Below are 18,014 nucleotides of genomic sequence, written 5' to 3'. Positions count from 1 at the left end.
CACTCTCTCATCTACAGAGAGAGACAAGAGACGGAGAGGTGAGAGGAAATTAACTGTTTGAAAGGCATCGCTTTGTTTTGCACCGGGAGCAGGTCAGTAAATAAGTCGACCTGATTGGGAAATGATAGCCACGCTTTATGCGCACGCACAAAAGGCAGGGGGGAGTTTGTTCTCTCACCGCGGAGTCCGCGGATGCTGAAAAAGGGAAACGCGTGCCCACACTTTAAAATGTACAATTATGTTCACACCTTCGCACGTTCGATGGTGGCGGCGGCCAACATTTGATGGTGGCAAACAACCAACCTGCTCAGCGGGGGAAGTTAGGGGTTCAGTTTCTTTCTGAAGGACATTTTGGAGACTTTCTCCCTGTGTCTCATAGGGTAGATACCCTCACAAAAACATGCAGTAATCCTGGTCTCTATAATGCCTCCCCCTGGCCAGCCGGGGCGCCTGATGGAGGGGAAAGGAACTGGTTGGAATAACGTGTTCCTTCCACGCGCTACGTCCAAACCGGGGAAATCCCCCGTCAGGTGAAAAGAAGCAACTTGGACTACTCATGCACTGAAGGAAGCTTGAGGTCAGTCTGTTGTCTCCCCAGGCGCAGCAGAGGGAGAGCAGAAACCAGGATTACAGGTTAGGTAATTGGCACTGGGTGAAAAAAATGGGTTACAAAATCGTGGGATAAAAATTATATATATAAAAAAAGGACATTTTGGAGACTGAGCTATAGGAGGAGCCAAGGAGTTGAATTGGGAACCTTCTGATTCATAAGCAGACGCCCTAGCTCCTGGGTCACTGCCGCTCTGCGGTAGTCGTAGTAGCAGTATTTGTTTTTGTGGTAGTATCAGTACTATTGTTAGTGGTAGTATTATTAATAGAAGTAGTGTAACAGGGATGCACATTATACATCGGTCATCATAACACCTACACGGGACAGCTACAGTCATGCGAGGAGGAAGCAAGACAATAAGGTTTAATACCAAACTTCATAAGCCACCGGACGTACCAACATATAGCGTTCAACCACTCATCCGTAGTGCGGCGGTAAGAAGGAGTTCTATAATTAGGAGAGACTGATCACAGAAGCCTACCGTGATCATTGTCTGAAATACTGCAGTTTGCAGCTCATTTGAATCCAGCCCTTGGATAAAGGGTGGTAAATCAGGTCATAACAAAGCAGTGTCTTTTAGAAATCTGCATCTTCTGCACCCAGCATCACATATCACAGTACAAGAGGTGTACGGTAAAGCCTGCTCCCCCAGAGTTAATGCTGAAGAGTCCTTGAGCAAGACTCTGAACCCCTAGTTGCTCCCAGTGAGCGGGTTGGTGCCTTGCATGGTTTCCTCCGCCATTGGTATATGAATGTGTGTGTGTGAATGGGTGAACGTAATGCACAAGCTCTGTAAAGCACCTTGGATAAAAGGCGCTATATAAATGCACCATATACCATTTAGTGGTAGTAGTTAATAGTAGTAGTAATAATACTACAATAGTGGTGGAGGTGGCTTGTGTTAGTAGTAGTAGTAGTAAGATTAAAATAAGGATGTCCTTTAAAATTGTCTGACGCGACAGCAGCAGTTGTGCTGTGTTACAGAGAAAGCAAGAGCTAGCATTAGTGACAGTATTAGTGGTAGCATTGGCAGTAAAAGTAGAACAAGTAGTAGTCCCGGTAGAAGCATTGATTCCACAGTATTTAGTGTCTTTATCATTGAAAGAGTGAACTGCACATAACTATGTGTTGACCCACACCATTATGTCACTAACACACACACGCACACGCACACACACACACACACACACACACACACACACACACACACACACACACACACACACCCTTAAAGCCAATAACAATCAGTGTTTATGCCGCTGGGAAGCCTCAGTAAATGGTGCCGTGTTGAAAGAAAGCTCTGCGGCTCATTTCCCTCCTTCTCTGCATCTCTGTTTTACATTATTCTCAGGCCATTTCCAAAAGGCACGGCATTCAGCAAAAGGCCATTTAATTTGCCGATTTCAAATGGCTGCCAGGGACAGGGACGTGCGCCGAGCGGACCCAGTCGGCCACGGTGCTCGGGTAAACAATGCGGTACGACATGGAACTTTACCAGCTATATCGGTTCGCATAAACAAAGTACACTCGCTCGTCCCGCTGTGTGCATCGATTCAAACGCTACTTATCACAAACACACTCCACTCCGGCTATGGTCTGTTGTGAAGTCACTGCTCAAGAAGTAACAATTTCTCCAAACACACGCAGCAGCAGCAGCACCTCGTTGGGCGTGATAGATCGTTTGAGGCAGCTCAACGACAGCGTCCGTCATGAACAGAACCAGACACGAGCGGCGGTAGACAACAATCACACCAAATTGCGTGTCTCCAGACCCGTTGTGAGTGTTGAAAGACAGCTTAGGGACGGCAGAGTAATGACCACCAATGTGCAAAGACGCACACAACTTTCTCTAAAGGTCCATTTATACTCGACATAAAGCATGAATGCGGACCGACGTGAATGAGCACGCAGCGTAGGGGCACATAAACGTGTCCACGGCGAACTTAGACTTTACACGGGACTGAAAGAGAAATACAAATGCGTGGAACGAATGCCTGTCATTACAGAAGAGATGGGAAAACACTATTCTGTGTGCTAAGCTGTATTTAGGCTCCTGGGAATCTCTCAGAGTGGCTTTTATCCTAGCGGGGAGTATGCATATCAAAGAGGTTTAGCTCAGATTGGATAGCAACACAGCGCACCTGCACGCTGTGCACGCACGCGCACGCACGCCCGCACACACACTCACACTCACACTCACACACACACACACACACACACACACACACACACACACACACACACACACACACGAACAAACACATACAGTATAATAGTGGCCAGCAGGATTCAGCTGGGCTCTCGGTGGGAATGCAGGGATGACATGGTGCTATTAAGTGAAGCATAGAATCTTTCACTGACCTCCGGGCATGAGGAAACACCAGGCACAGCCAGGGTGGAAGGGAATGGAGGGAGGGAGGGAGCGAGGGATGGATGGATGGATGGATGGATGGATGGATGGATGGATGGATGGATGGAGGGATGGAGGCGGGCAAACAGAAGTGAAATGGAAAGAAAATTTGTGACGTTGAGACAGAAATGAATGTAAGAAACAAGGACGAAATGATAAAGGGGTACAGCTAATCGCACTAATCGATATCATGTTTTATAAAAAAGTAATTACTCTACTTTTGCACAACACCGTTATGAATCAGACTAATCGATTTAGATGATGACATCCATTAGCATTTGTTTTGCGTTGATTTGTTGATGTATAAAAAGGGTATTTTAATTAACACAGCAGAACCCAATGAAAAAGGTTACAGACAGATTATCCCTAAGATAATCGATAGCTGCAGACCTAATAAAAGAGACTAGAAAAGGGAAGAGGGGAGGAGGAGAAGAGAAGAGAAGAGAAGAGAAGAGAAGAGAAGAGAAGGACTGTCAGATCTTTTTACCTCCATCATTGTCGGCTCCGTCGCTGCAGTCGGTTTCCATGACGACGCTGCATCCCGGCCCACTCCAGCCTGCCTGACAGACACACCTCCATCCACTCTGCTCCAACGTACAGCGACCATGACCACTGCACAGCCCTGGACACCCATCTGACACACACACATGCACACACACACACACACAAACACACACACACGTTTGTGAGTTTGTTCGTTGCGACACATTGGCTTGCACATCTTGTGTTGTGTGTGGGGATGATAAATACAGATGATATTTACCTTTAACCACCACGTCCAGGTCATGAGTGACTGTGGGGAAAAGAGAGGGAGCTGCGTGAGAGAGAGACAACGTGTTATTAGTTACTTTACACCACTGCACGCACGCACGCACGCACGCACGCACGCACGCACGCACGCGCACACACACACACACACACACACACACACACACACACACACACACACACACACACACACACACACACACACACACACACACACACACACACACAGTTACAGTATGTACACTTCTGCATCATCTTTACTGCACGGTGAGATTAGTGTTAAAGGCTGAAACCAAAATGAAGAGTTTCTCTAGATAAAAAGAACACAACTGTAGGCCTACATTAGATTTTTAGAACCAAGTCTCACCTGGGTTTTTAACCTAGAAGACAATCTGTCTTTTAAACATTATTGAAGGCCTTATGAAACAACTCAGGTTGAAGCTGTTTTTTTATTATTGTAGAAATATTTTTTTGTTTTGGTGCCAGGAAGAAGGAAACGAATCATTCAAGCAATGCTTTTATCAGCAATTGATTCTAGCGTTATTTTATATTCGGCACACTTACAATTTATCTCTAACTCAAGTTTCGGCGCACACCATTGCAATGTATATAAGAAAGTTGGTTTGTCCTCCTTGTACAGAAATAGAATGGAACACTGTTATGTTTTTTTCTTTATATGGCTATTATTGTGCGTTGTTATGTAAGCTCTCTACTGACTCATAAAACTATCAGCTGCTTCAACCTTTGGTCACACAGACTAAGTATGTACAGCATGTCATTCCTCCAGCGTGCTCGGTCTTTGGTGAAAGTGCTTTTAAAAAGGCAGTGGCATAGTTATGTACTTTTTACTGGTTTGTATGTGTCTATGGAGTTAACAATACTCTAATAGACCCGCAGGTGTGGTTATAATATGCAAATATGTCTTCCCTGTGTATTTTTGGTTTCTTCCTGAAGGCTGAAAGCGTCGGAGTCAAAAGGCCCAATTGAAATACACCATTTAATGACATCATAACATCATAATTTTAACACTTTCTGTACACTTTTTTTTACTCTTCCCAGAGTAAACTTTGAATTCCTGACTTTTAATATCAACAGAGTGTTTCTGCTTTGCGGTATTGATACTTTTTCTCCCGTAAAACATCGGAGTAATTTTTCCACCACTGGGAATGAGGTGTTGATTGACGTGTAGAAAAGCGTGGCTGATTGAAAGCAATCAGCAGGCTGACAGCTGATTGCAGCTGAGGCGTACAGGCAGGGGTGTCACAAGGGGGGGAAAAGTGGGACTGAGTTACCAGGGCCCAAGGTGAAGGGGCCCTAGTAACTTTAGCTATTGAAAAATAGCAGATCTACGAGCTCACAGCGCGGCACCGAGTGCCGCGCTGCGAGCTTGTAGATCTGCTATTTTTTAAAAGTTGTGAAAATGTCGTGCAAATCTTTGAATACATGTATTTTTTAAGCGAACATTTGTATTTTGTAACTCAAATTTTGCTTCTGGGGGGGGTCCCTGGAACTATATATTTTGAGATGGGGGTCCGTGGCCAAATACATATCATCTTGGGGGTCCTTGACATGAAAAAGTTGAGCACCAATGACATGGAAACATTGGTTACAATTTCACAGTTTTTCAAAAATAGCAGATCCACAAGCTTGCATCGCGGCACTCGGTGTCGCGCTGTGAGCTTGTATATCTGCTATTTTTCAATAGCTAACATTCATGGGGGGCCCGCAGTGAATCCTTGTACCCGGGGCCCAGAATTCGGTGTGACGCCCCTGCGTACAGTACAGTATAGGACTCCCGTGCACTGCATGAACCAAGGCCATGCTACATTGCACAATGCCAAGAACATCAAGAAGAATGTAATCATAAACAGTGGGTACAGTAAAAGTATCAATACTGCAATATAGAAACACTTTGTTACAAATAAAAGTCCGGAATTCAAAATGCACTCGAGTGAAATTATGCAGGTATTGGCATCAAAATGTACTTAAAATACCAAAAGTAAAAGTACAATATGTTTGAAAATAGCAGATCTACAAGTTTGTAGATCGGCTATTTTCAATAAAGTAGGGCTAAATTGTTCAATGTATGTTTTGTGATATTATGATTTATATCCGCAAAGTAACTACAGTACTGTAGTAACTACAGTTTGCAAATACATGTAGTGGAGTAAAAGTACAATATTTCCCAAGTATTGGAAATTGGAAATACTCAAGTAAAGTACAAATACCTCAAAATCGTACGCAAGTACAGTACTTAAGTAAATGTACTTGGCAACTTTACACCACTGGGAAGAATGTGTTCCTAATGAGACTGCTCTAATCAACTGTGAGTGTTTCAGTCAAACCAGCGGGACCCTTCCTCGCATCTCCCAAAACCCAGTGATTTCTCTCCAAATCACTGTATCCATTCATGCGCTTCACCCATAATAACAGGGAACACACAGAAAGCAGCGTTGTCTTCTGCAGATGATATTTCCATTGCATCTACATTATGCTATATCTTTATAGCATTAAAAAAAAAACGTTTCTACTTTTTGCAGAATATGACACATTGTAAAACGTAATACTCACACATATTTTTCTTTGTGTGTGTGTGTGTGTGTGTGTGTGTGTGTGTGTGTGTGTGTGTGTGTGTGTGTGTGTGTGTGTGTGTGTGTGTGTGTGTGTGTGTGTGTGCGTGTGTGTGTGTCTGCGTGTGCGTGCGTGCGTGCGTGCGTGCGTGTGCGTGTAAATTCTGTGATTCTACTGCAGTACACAGTAATTCATTTACTTTGGTAAGTGGGCAGTGGCAATGTTTGGAGAGCTGGGAATGGATGGGTGAGAAAAAAGTATATAGCTCAGAGCAGTTCATTTAAAACAATGAAATAAATAAATGTGGACTGTGAACTTTTAAATTGCGAAGTATGAACTTGAACTAGTTCACTTTAATTTGTGTCAATTTAAATGCTGACAGTTCGCGCGAACTTGCAGCAAACTGTCGGTTTGTTTTAAGTCTGTTGTGTGTTTCTTTTATGTTGCTGTTTCGATTTGTTTTGATGTAGGTTTGATGCAATGTGCCTTCAGTTGGTTTTTGTTTTTGTGAAACCTTTATGCAACTGTCCGAGAGGAGACGGGTCAGGCATGTGTAATTATTTGCTATTATAAACTCTGTTTTGCCTGTAGATCACTGCTTCCCAAACAGCTTCCAAAATGGGGGTCATGACCCCATGACCATGGGGTCATGAGTAAATATCCCTTTTTCTGTTATGTTATGTTATGTTTTCTTTTTTCGGTCTCGAGCTAAAAAGTGTGGGATCCCCTGCTGCAGATGACAGTGATGCATGCAGGCTGTACTTGAATCTAGCAGCGACGTAGCAGCCTATAAAATGGTAAATAAATGCTAGATTATGCATCGCTATAGCACCATCATCCAAAGTGCTTTACAATTCCCTTTCACACATTGACAGAGGAAAACATGCCAAGGCACAAACCTGCTAATCGGAAGCAGTTTAACGGTTCATTGTTTATGCTCAAGGACACTTTGAGAGGGATGATTAAAACAATAGTTCCTGTAGCGTACATACCATAGTTTGTTAGTCAGTTTTGCATTCTTTTGGCGACACATCAGTATCACGTAGGCGTACGGCCTTTCAAATGGAATGTAAATTAATTCACAAAGGAAAACCTTTTGTCAACAAAATGTGCATATCTAACAGCTGGATTCATCTTTACCGTGCATCTGTCCTCCACTATATGGATGTATTTTATTTCTTTTTTTTACGAAAAAATAAATTATAAGCCTGAGTACTGACTCCCGAGGCTATGGATGTAACTTGCTGGCATGCTGATCAACTTCAGCCACCCACCCGCCTTATTTTGCGTTGGTATAAACTGATCCTAGGTCAACTTAGTCATCACGCAAGTTATGTTTTTCTCCTGATCAGCGCTGATCGTGGATCTGGTCGGATCCAGGTAACGCGCACAATGATAAACAGCCTACAGTAGATGTCCCATGGTATTAGCTGCCGAAGAAACCCCAATAGACCAGAAATAAACCCTTGGAACCACCAAACCGTCACGGGTATCTGGTATTATGTTGGGTTTGGGGATCAGGTGGAACTATGAAGACATCTAATACACACACACGCACATGCACGCGCATATGTGCGAGAACATGAATATTTGGTCACATAACCACTTTAACCATTATGTTTTATACTTTGGCTATTGAAAAATTGCAGATATACAAGCTCATAGCGTGGCACCGAGTGCCGCGCTATGAGCTGGTAGATCAGCTATTTTTTAAAAACCACGAAAATGTGTGCAAAACTTTGAATATATATTCTTTTAAAGCGATCATTTTTAACATAAATCTCGGCAATTGGTATGGCAGCTTGGCTCCAAGGGAAACCAACAAAAAGTACTTCTTAAAATAAATTCAAAAATGTTATTACGTTTACTATTGTGTTATTAAATCACTAACTACACTGCAAATTAGAACAAATCTATCGCTTTCACAAGGTATTATATTCTCCACAACACTGTATCCCCCCTATCTTGACAAATGGTTTATTCCCCAGTTCAGTAGGTCAGCACAGGTGAAATGTATGATTTTTAATTAGCAGCAGCGGCACATTTTTTTCAAGTGTGGCAGACAGTTGTTTACTTGTGCCTGCGGTAAAATAATACTTTCTAAAACGGCTAGTTCCATTCCTTGATTAGTTTATATCAAACCCCGGTGCGTTATTTCAGTCCACAGTGTTCCACAGTGCACCAATTAACTGCACCTGTGTTGTTGGCAAAAACGGCTGGAGGGCGGGGACTACAGGTACTTTGTTGAGCTGGGAACTACTTTCTTGCAGACCTTGTAGTGAATTATTAGTGAAATAGAACAGTTTTAATTGGTACATGTCTATTATTTTTCATGTTGCCATATTGTAACCGTTTTAGAAAAGCAATAAGCCACGCGAGGCATGTGGTTACCTGTATTTTATAACGGCTGAGAGTGTTGGAGACACTCTGCTTCGCCTCGTGTCTCACCACGCCTCTCAGCCGTTATAAAATATCAGGTAACTACATGCCTCTTGTGGCTTATTGCTTCAATCTTCTACTTAACTGTTGCTAAGGTACAGTATGGCAACATGACTGGTGTCATACACGCACGCGTGCCTTCGCGTGCGTGCATGACAGTGACACTAGTCATGTTGCCATACCTTAGCTTTTGCTGACACACACACACACACACACACACACACACACACACACACACACACACACACACACACACACACACACACACACACACACACACACACACACACACACACACACACACACACACACACACACACACACACACACACACACACACACAGCCCTCACCGATGTTGCAGTGCTCTCCCTCCCATCCGGGCTGACAGATGCAGGACCCGTCGTGACACTGTCCGTGCTCCTCACAGTGGGGGTGACAGGCCCTCTGCTCGCAGGTGGCTCCCACCCAGCCCGGCTCACACTGACACTGGCCCTCCGAGCACACTCCATGGCTGCCGCACGGCTCCGCACACAGCTCTGTGCGTGCGTGTCGTGTGTGGGCGAGCATGTCAGTATACACATCAGTGAGAAAGAGAGACAGACAGACAGAGAGAGAGAGAGAATAGAACATTAGAAGGAAGAAGGAAAGAAAAATGGTGAGTGGGGAATGGAGAGAGAGAGAGAAAGACAGAGAGCTCTCTCTCTACCTCCCTTCCTCTGCCTAACCTTGCATCACCAGCGAGGAAAGCCTGGTATTCGTTACGAACCAAGGGGTAATAAGTTCCGTTCGCTGGAAATGAAGTCACTTCCGGGTTCTCGTTGAAGCTGCTGTTCCAATGAAATGGCAAGGCAGATGTCTCTATTTCACCTTCTACTGGTACCAAAAAACCTTCAGCTCAATGGAAGTCTATGAGGATTTGACGAACTTTACACTTGATTTTCATTAACACTTTGTTTTCAAAGTAGGTTTCTAGGTTTTGTATTGGCTATACAGAGTGAGGGCCCGCCCCTCCAGCCAAAAGCATTCATTTCCAGCTTCATTTCTGGAGCGGATATAGAAAGATTGCGGATTTGCATTGCTGAAACATTTTCTTCATTTGTAAAAAACAATGGCGTTGCTCTGTCCCTTTTTTTTACAGTCTATGTTACAAACTTTCCAGTGTGTTCCGGTTTAGAAAAAAGATAAATAACATGTTCCGGGTGGTGGTGGTTTCCTGGTTGGTGTCGCATTGTTGTTGTTGCCCACATAATGCAAATCAGTTCGTTTAGTCTCGTCAGTCACTAGTTAGAATAAGAGATGGACACACCAAACCATTATCATACCAAAATAAACTAAACGATTATACCAAACTAAACACATGTTAAACCACGGGAATCTTTTGAGTTCGCATGTTCTCCCTGTGTCCCCTTCACACAAAAAAAAATGCAGTAATCATGGTCTCTATACTGCCTCCCCCTGGCCAGCCGGGGCGCCTGATGGAGGGGAAAGGAACTGTTTGGAATACCGTGTTCCTTCCACTCGCTACGTCCTGCCGGGGAAACTACCCCCTGCCAGCTGATAAGATGCGGCTTGTCATTCCTCATGCACTGAAGGAAGCATGAGCTCAGTTCGGGGCTCTCCCCAGTCCCCAGGTTGGCAGAGGGAGACTGGCACCCAGTCAATTGGCACAGGGGGTAAAAAGAAAATTTAAATAAATAAACTAGGGCAGCCCAACAGGCAGTCCGGGACCCCTAGGGGGTCCTCAGAGTTATTACAGGGGGGCCGCCAAATCTTTGTGATAGGATCATCCTTTTAAATTAACAATTTGAACCCTCGCATCCCTATTCTGAGGAGAAATTTCGCCAAAAATAGCAGATCTACAAGCTCTCAATGCCTCGCAGAGATAGTCTATTTTCGGCAAATAGGTTTGGTGTAGAGGTAAGAAATCAAACCTTGGTTCGAAGTGAAGCGGTGAATTTTTATTCTATGTGTTCTAGAGCTGTGAAATCTGTGTTCTAGATCTATACTTTCTATGTGCTTTAGTTCTATATTTTTATGAATTCTGAATTCTGAATGATTTTGTCTGGAGGGCCAAATTCTCATGTGAAGCTTGACCAATCCTCAATTCTGGACACACGGGACATGACACGGACACAGGTCTCCTTGGAAGCCTATGGGACAGACTGTACGGGACAGACAAAGCCACTCCTTGGAAGCAGCTTTCACCGCTTCAAAAAAATAGTAGACCAAGTTCAGAGTGAAAGGTCAAGTTAACTAAAAACACGAAGCCAACATAGACTGATGACAGTGCTCTCAAACAAGTCTATGAATCTATCTATGAAATCGATGAAAATCTGCATCACACATTTATACAATATGTAGAGGGGGTCCCTGCTTCATCTCTCTCTCAGCTAAGGGGTCCTTGGCCTGAAAACGTTGAAGACCCCTGAACTAGGGGAATCATTTTGGAGGTGCGCGGCAGCGAGGGACGAGTCGTAACGCAAGGCGAGGGAGAACGGCAGCGGCGGAGACGACGCCGCGAAGACTAAAAGATAGGATTTCTTCCCACCTCTAATAGCCTCCCCCCCTCTCTCTCTCTCTCTCTCTCTCTCCCCCACAACTCACCCCTGCAGCTCCCTGGGGGGACGCTCTCTCAATGCGTTCACATTAGCAACCCAATCATTCCTATTTGCACTGCATATTTAAACTACAGGGAATCCCGTCCGAGTCTATTATTCTTTTCTGACATTTTCATCAGATTTAGTGCGTGCGTTAATAACCCCACCACCTCCCCACACACATGGGCGTGGGGGGGCGCGCGCACACACGCGCACACACACACACCCTTTCCCACAATCATTCCCTCTAGTTTCTCTGTCTCTCTCCGTTCTAAAAACTTCGAAACACTTTAACACTAAATACCGTTGTTGTCGGGTGGAGACCTTATGTTCAAAACCGTTCGTTTTGTATTTATCATGTTATAAATGATTTAAAATAGTGAAGCACCTCGCACAAGTTGTGTGCTTGTAGATCGTCTATTTTCACTAGTTTTGTGCAACAGTCTTGTATGATGAAGCAGGGCTTTACTTTATGAAAAAACATACAAATTTGAAACTTGGAGATACAAGGTTTCTGCCCGACAGTGACAATATACGTCATTGACCAGAGTCCCCCAGGGCTCTATACTAGGCACCCTCCTTTTTACCCTCGACAACGCATCTTGTCCCTGAAAGTGGCCGATCTACAAGCTCACGGCAGGTCGCAGCGGAACACCTTGCGAGCTTATAGATCTGCCGTCTTTGCCGGATGTTCGCCCCAGCCAAAATAGGGACACTACAATAGGCTTCATGCGGTTAAAAGAACAATTTCTCCACTTTTCCATCTCTGGCCTTTTTCTTCTTTCCTATTTTCCCCGGTCCCACACTTGTTCCACCTGTTTTATGCCCTCCCTCTCTCTCTCTTTCTCGTTCTGTTTCTGCATCTCTCTCCCTCTCTCCTTCCATCCGTCCCTTTGCGCTGCGTGCCAGCTCCCTCTCTCTCTCTTTCTCTCTCTCTCCCTCCCATCCTCCATCCATCCATTTGTTTGCTCACCCCCCCTTCCCCCCCTCCCTCTCTCTTTCCCATTGCCGTAGCGAAGCCTCATCTATCAGTAAAGAGAGAGCAAAGTGCTGCAGGCTCACAAAGACTACTTATCCAGCAGCAGTAAAAAAAAAAAAAAAAAAGTGACTTCAATTTAAATATACATAGCAAGGAGGAGGTGGAGTGCAGGGGGGATTAAAGTTGGTGGAGTTCCTCGGTTCTCTATTAGAATTATATTAGCTTAGCTATGCTTCAACAAGGCCCTGGATGTACAAACGCTACTGTAACCTGCGTCTTTTGATTAACACTCAAATACCGGGAACGCGCCCGAGTCGCGTTAGATTTGAACCACTTTAACCATTATTTTGTGCTTTAACTATTGAAAAATAGCAGATATACAAGCTCACAGCGCGGCACCGAGTGCCGCGCTGCGAGCTTGTAGATCTGCTATTTTTGAAAAATCGTGAAAATGTGTGCAAGTCTTTGAATATCTTTGACCCGATCTTTGACCCGACTTCTAAAATCCTTCTTCTAAATCAGTGGTTCTCAAACTTCTTCATGTCAAGGACCTCCAAAATTACATTTATTTGGCCGCGGACCCCCATCTCAAAATATGTTGTTCCAGGGACCCCCCAGAAGCGAATATTTGAGTTACAAATGTTCGCTTTTAAATAGATATGTTCAAAGACTCAATAATCTTGATTTTTCAAAAATAGCAGATCTACAAGCTCGCAGCGCGGCACTCGGTGCCGCGCTGTGAGCTTGTATATCTGCTATTTTTCAGTAGTTAAAGCATTCAATAATTCTAGGCCTAAATGGGTTAAAACCCAGCAGGTAGGAGAGTGCCGAGAAGAGTGCCGGCTTCATATCTCGTACATTCAGCCACACTTCATCATTATCATAAACCGTATCGATGTAATAAAAGGCGTGCGCGCACGGTACAGCGCCGGAGGGTTAAGGACGAAGAACGAACGAACGAACGAACGAACGAACGAACGCCTGGGGCGAGTGTGAGTGTGCAGTGCTTGAAAAAAAAGTACTCAAATGTTTTACTTACAGTATGTCAAAGTATCAATACTGCAATACAGAAATACTCTGTTACGAGTAAATTCAAATTGCACTTGAGTAAAAGATCTACATGCTCACAATGCGTCACATCGAATTGTGAGCTTGTAGATCGGCTATTTTCAAATGGCCAAAATGTATGGCTGAAGTGGTTATAATGTATGTTTTGCAATAATAATCTACAACAGGGGTTCCCAAACTTTTTTGTCTCAGGGCACACCATAAATATTTGTTTTAATCCGAGGCACCCCTACATTATAATTTTCACTCCCAGCACCTTATATTTATAGCATATCGTCGTTGTCGGGTGGAAACCTTGTATGTCCAAAACCATTCGTTTTGTATTTATCATCTATAAAATGTACTAAATTAGTGAAAATAGCAGATCTACAAGCACACACCGCATCGCAAGGCGTTGTGTGTTTGTAGATCGGCTGTTTTCACTAGTTTTGTGCGACAGTCTTGTGTGATTGATGAAGCAGGGCTTTGCTTTACCAAAAGACGTACACATTTGAAACTTGGAGATACGAGATTTCTGCCCGACAGTGACGATATTTTAGTGATTATGTTGCGAGGAAAACGTTGAGATAATAGCCATTTTGGTTAGAACTGACTGAAAATAACTTTGTACTTCAAGTTTAAAATGATACTAAAATATTCTTTCCAAATACATTTCAAATATTATCAAATTACCTCGCGGCACCCATGGACTGCCGTCGCGGCACCCCAGGGTGCCCCGTCACCCACTTTGAAAACCCCTGATCTACAAAGAAGGCTAAAACTAGAAGGCCAAACTAAAGTTTTCAATAAAATGTAGTGGAGTAAAAGTACAACATTTGGATCCGAGATCTAGTGGAGTAGAAGTAAAAGTACTACTGGCAATTGGAAATACTCAAGTATTGTATCTCAAAAGTGTAATTTAGTACACCACTTAATAAGTAAATGTTACTTTCCACCACCGAGGGTAAGGACAAACGAATGAACGAACGCCAAGTGCCTGGTGCGTGTGTGTGTGTGTGTGTGTGTGTGTGTGTGTGTGTGTGTGTGTGTGTGTGTGGTGTGTAGGTACGTGGCACTCGAACCCCGGCGGCGTGCAGCCAGCGGTGAGGACACAGAGGGAGAGAGAGAGAGAGGGAGGGTGTCTTATAATGACCGCTTTCCTCTCCGTCAGCATCCAGCCATGGGCCTCCCAAGGACAAGGACGCCGCTCGCGCGGTCACGCGCCGCAGACTACTGCACTTTATTCTCTCATCACCGGCGCTGGAAAAGAGTACTCGAATGTTTTACTTGAGTAAGAGTATCAAAACTGCGATGTAGAAATACTCTGTTAAGATTAAAAGTCCGTAATTTAAAACGCACGTGACTAAAAGTACAAGTAAGACGCCCTAAGGCGGAGACGCGACCGCCGGGTTGTGCTGAAAAGCAGCTGACCGAGCAGCGTTGGGTTAAACAGCGTGTTAAAGCCTGTGAAAGCCACAGCCAATCAGCGACGCTCGCCACAGACCCATGTGAGTGTTGCACCAGATGTGTGGGGACTGCCCCATAGGTCGAACTCCCGTTGGGTCGAACAGCGTCGGCAGATTAGATAATCACCCGCGAGCGACGGCAGGTTAGATAATCACCCGCGTCACGGTTACTGAGGTTAGGTTTAGGGTTAGGGTTAGAGTTAGGCATAGTTTTACTGAGGTAAGGATTAGGGTTTGGGTTAGAGTTTGGTGGTCGATCCAAAGGGTGTTCGACCTAATGACATGATACCCAGATGTGTTACTTACAACTTTTTGTGACCTGCCTTCATGGATGGGATGGGAGGGAGGAACTGAAGTCGAAAAGTAACAAAATGTTGTGTATTAGCGTGACTCACTCATTGACAGACAGACATGAGGTGGACGTTATCATACTAACTGCGACCTGACGGTCGCAACAAAAGTATTGTCATCAAAATGTACTTTAGAGTAGCAAAAGTAGAAAGTACTCGTTGTAGCAAGGGCTCGTGGCTAGCCGGTATGTTATCTATCGACGAGACAAGCCATCTACCTTGCTCAACTTTAGGGAAGAATCGGGGCTCCAAGGCCGGTCATATATTAATATTATTACCTTTGAGCTGCTGGTATCTTATAATGCGAGAAGTAGACCCATTCTAGTAATAGATTCTTATACTTCTATGTTCTTTCATCGCTTCTCTGAAGGGTCAGTCTGTGAAGTTGATACTAGAGTTCTTCCTTGAATCTCTGGTCCTATTATTATACAAGTTACAATTCATATTGTACTGTATAGAGTTGGCATCGGAAGGTTTCTTAACACTTATACTCGACCTAGTCCTAGCAAATACTCTACAATTAGTATTCACAACTATGAGTTGTTACACACAACTGTTATATTTAATTGCGATCCTACTATTTATGGGATCAAACATGATGTCATACTGTAGTATGACATCATGTTTCCCAATTAGGTTGTTTCCTTTGTTACACTCGTAATTTGAAAATAGCGCCGCATCGAGACGCATTGTGAGCTTGTAGATCGGCTATTTTCAAATGGCTGCAATGTAGGGTTGAAGTGGTTATGCATGTTTTGTAATAATAATCAATCTACAAAGTAACTAGTGACTGAAGTTTTCATATAAACGTAGTGGAGTAAAAGTACAATATTTGGGTCTGAGATGTAACAGAGTAGAAGTTAAAGTATTGGAAATTGGAAATAGTCAATTAAAATACAAATACGTCAAAGTTTTACTTTGAAGCACAGTACTTAAGTAAATGTACTTAGTTACTTTCCACCAATGCTCATCACCACGGTGAAGCTGTCTGTAACACCGCCTCCGTCATCCACACAATTCAATTCAAAGGAGCTTTGGCATGACACACCGTGTGATATGGACACCTGCATAGAGAGGTGTTGTTTTTTAGAAGAACCTGTGACGCACCTGTGACGTGACGCCTGCACTGCATAGATCTACGCAGTCAAATTCACAGTGTTAATTCAAAGCGGCAATCCGTGGATTTTAAACCCATTTTTTTGTGTGCGTCAGAGACGAAACTTTGACTGCACGTACGAGACGAATAATCTCTTGCTTGGCCTGGGGAGAAGCGAAAATGAGCTCCGTGCAGGGCTATACTCGCCAACCAGCAGGTGTCCCTACCGGACACCAGGGACTTGCTATATTTTATATTAGAGCCTTTAAATGTCTCAATCTTAACACAACTCGTGCCTCTTAATCTGAAGGTTGCTTGTTGCCTTGGTGCCGCGCCGTTTCCTCCGTCGGCCGCCGCTATTATTTTGAAGGGCTGGAAGGGGGTTGTTTTTGTTTTTTTGGATTATCACTTGACGGCAACGATTACGTCATCTAGTCACATGACAGTGTGAGCCGAGAAGAGAAAGATGGCTGCGCCCTGCCGTGTGTATTGTTTATCAGATCTGGTGCAAAATGGCTCAAAATGGCTCTTTTGGATTAAATGAAGTCTCTTTATGGGCCTCTCCATTGACTTAACATGGAGGAGCTTCACTTCGCGTGCACGCCCAACGTGCGTTTTAAACAAATCGCGGACATTACCGATGCGGCCGCGACCGGAGCTACATTATGTAAGTATTAATACATTTACTGTAAATACAGTAAGATTGACGGTGAGCGCTGTCAACGGCGTCATGTAGTCACCAATTTGAATGACGGTGAGGATCGTCTACAGCAGCAGAACAGTTAAAGGAGTAGTTCACCCCCAAAATGACTTTTTTTCTATTGATTACTCATGCCATGGAGACTTGAGTTCAATATATTTTTTTGTATTTGTCGCATTCCTAAGACAAAAATGTGATTATAGTCAGTTTACCCCCATTGATTCCGGATGGGGACCCGACTACATGGCAATGGATGGGGAAACTGTCAGGGTAAGTTTACTATAATCATTTGTTTTATCTTAGGAATGCGACAAAAACCAAAGAATATTAATGAACTCAAGTCTCCATGACGTGAGTAATCAATAGGAAAAAAGAAGTCATTTTGGGGGTGAACTACTCCTTTAAGAGTAGACCACCGGGAACAACTACTGTACATTATGCACTAGCTATGTTTCATTAACATGCCAGATTGGTTAAAATAAAGTTGTATTTTGCTACAGATAATACTGTAGCAGCTTTAGCTCTGAGAGCATGCAAATGTAACCAAATGGACCCCACACTGAGGAGATTCAGTGTGCATAGCCCCCACATCTGCACACACACACACACACACACACACACACACACACACACACACACACACACACACACACACACACACACACACACACACACACACACACACACACACACACACACACACACACACACACACACACACACACACACACCACCTACGGTTATAATCCAGGCTTTGAAATGCTGTGCTGGATGTTTCGCTTGCTGTAGCAAGTCTGTGAAAGGCCTCGCAGCTAAATGCAGCACTCTCTTCTCTCTCTCTCTCTCTCTCTTCCCTCCTTACTTTCCCCCCTGTTGTTTAGCTGAAGGGAATACGGGCTGTGCGTGCGTGCGAGTGGGTGCGTGCGCGCGTGTACGCTGGCGCGCACGCGCGTTACAGTCATAGTAATGTAAGTGGCAGA

The 18,014-nt window shown here is 44.1% G+C and overlaps 1 protein-coding gene across 1 annotated transcript in view; it reads right to left on the bottom strand.

The window, feature by feature from the left end:
• Positions 1 to 18,014, bottom strand: part of tenm1 (teneurin transmembrane protein 1) — a gene marked incomplete at both ends in the record, with an annotated part of 491,087 nt that overhangs the window by 197,712 nt on the left and 275,361 nt on the right. The window contains 3 exons of the mRNA XM_080745426.1: positions 3,508 to 3,654; positions 3,784 to 3,813; positions 9,150 to 9,335. Coding sequence (XP_080601552.1) covers positions 3,508 to 3,654; positions 3,784 to 3,813; positions 9,150 to 9,335 — 363 coding nt within the window. The remainder of the gene's footprint in view (positions 1 to 3,507; positions 3,655 to 3,783; positions 3,814 to 9,149; positions 9,336 to 18,014) is intronic.

This window comes from Nannobrachium achirus (genome assembly GCF_963921795.1).
Source record: "Nannobrachium achirus genome assembly, chromosome: 17".
Classification (NCBI taxonomy): Eukaryota; Metazoa; Chordata; class Actinopteri; order Myctophiformes; family Myctophidae; genus Nannobrachium; species Nannobrachium achirus.
The sequence above is the reverse complement of the archived record's forward strand: the minus strand, read 5'-3'. Positions and strand labels throughout refer to the sequence as shown.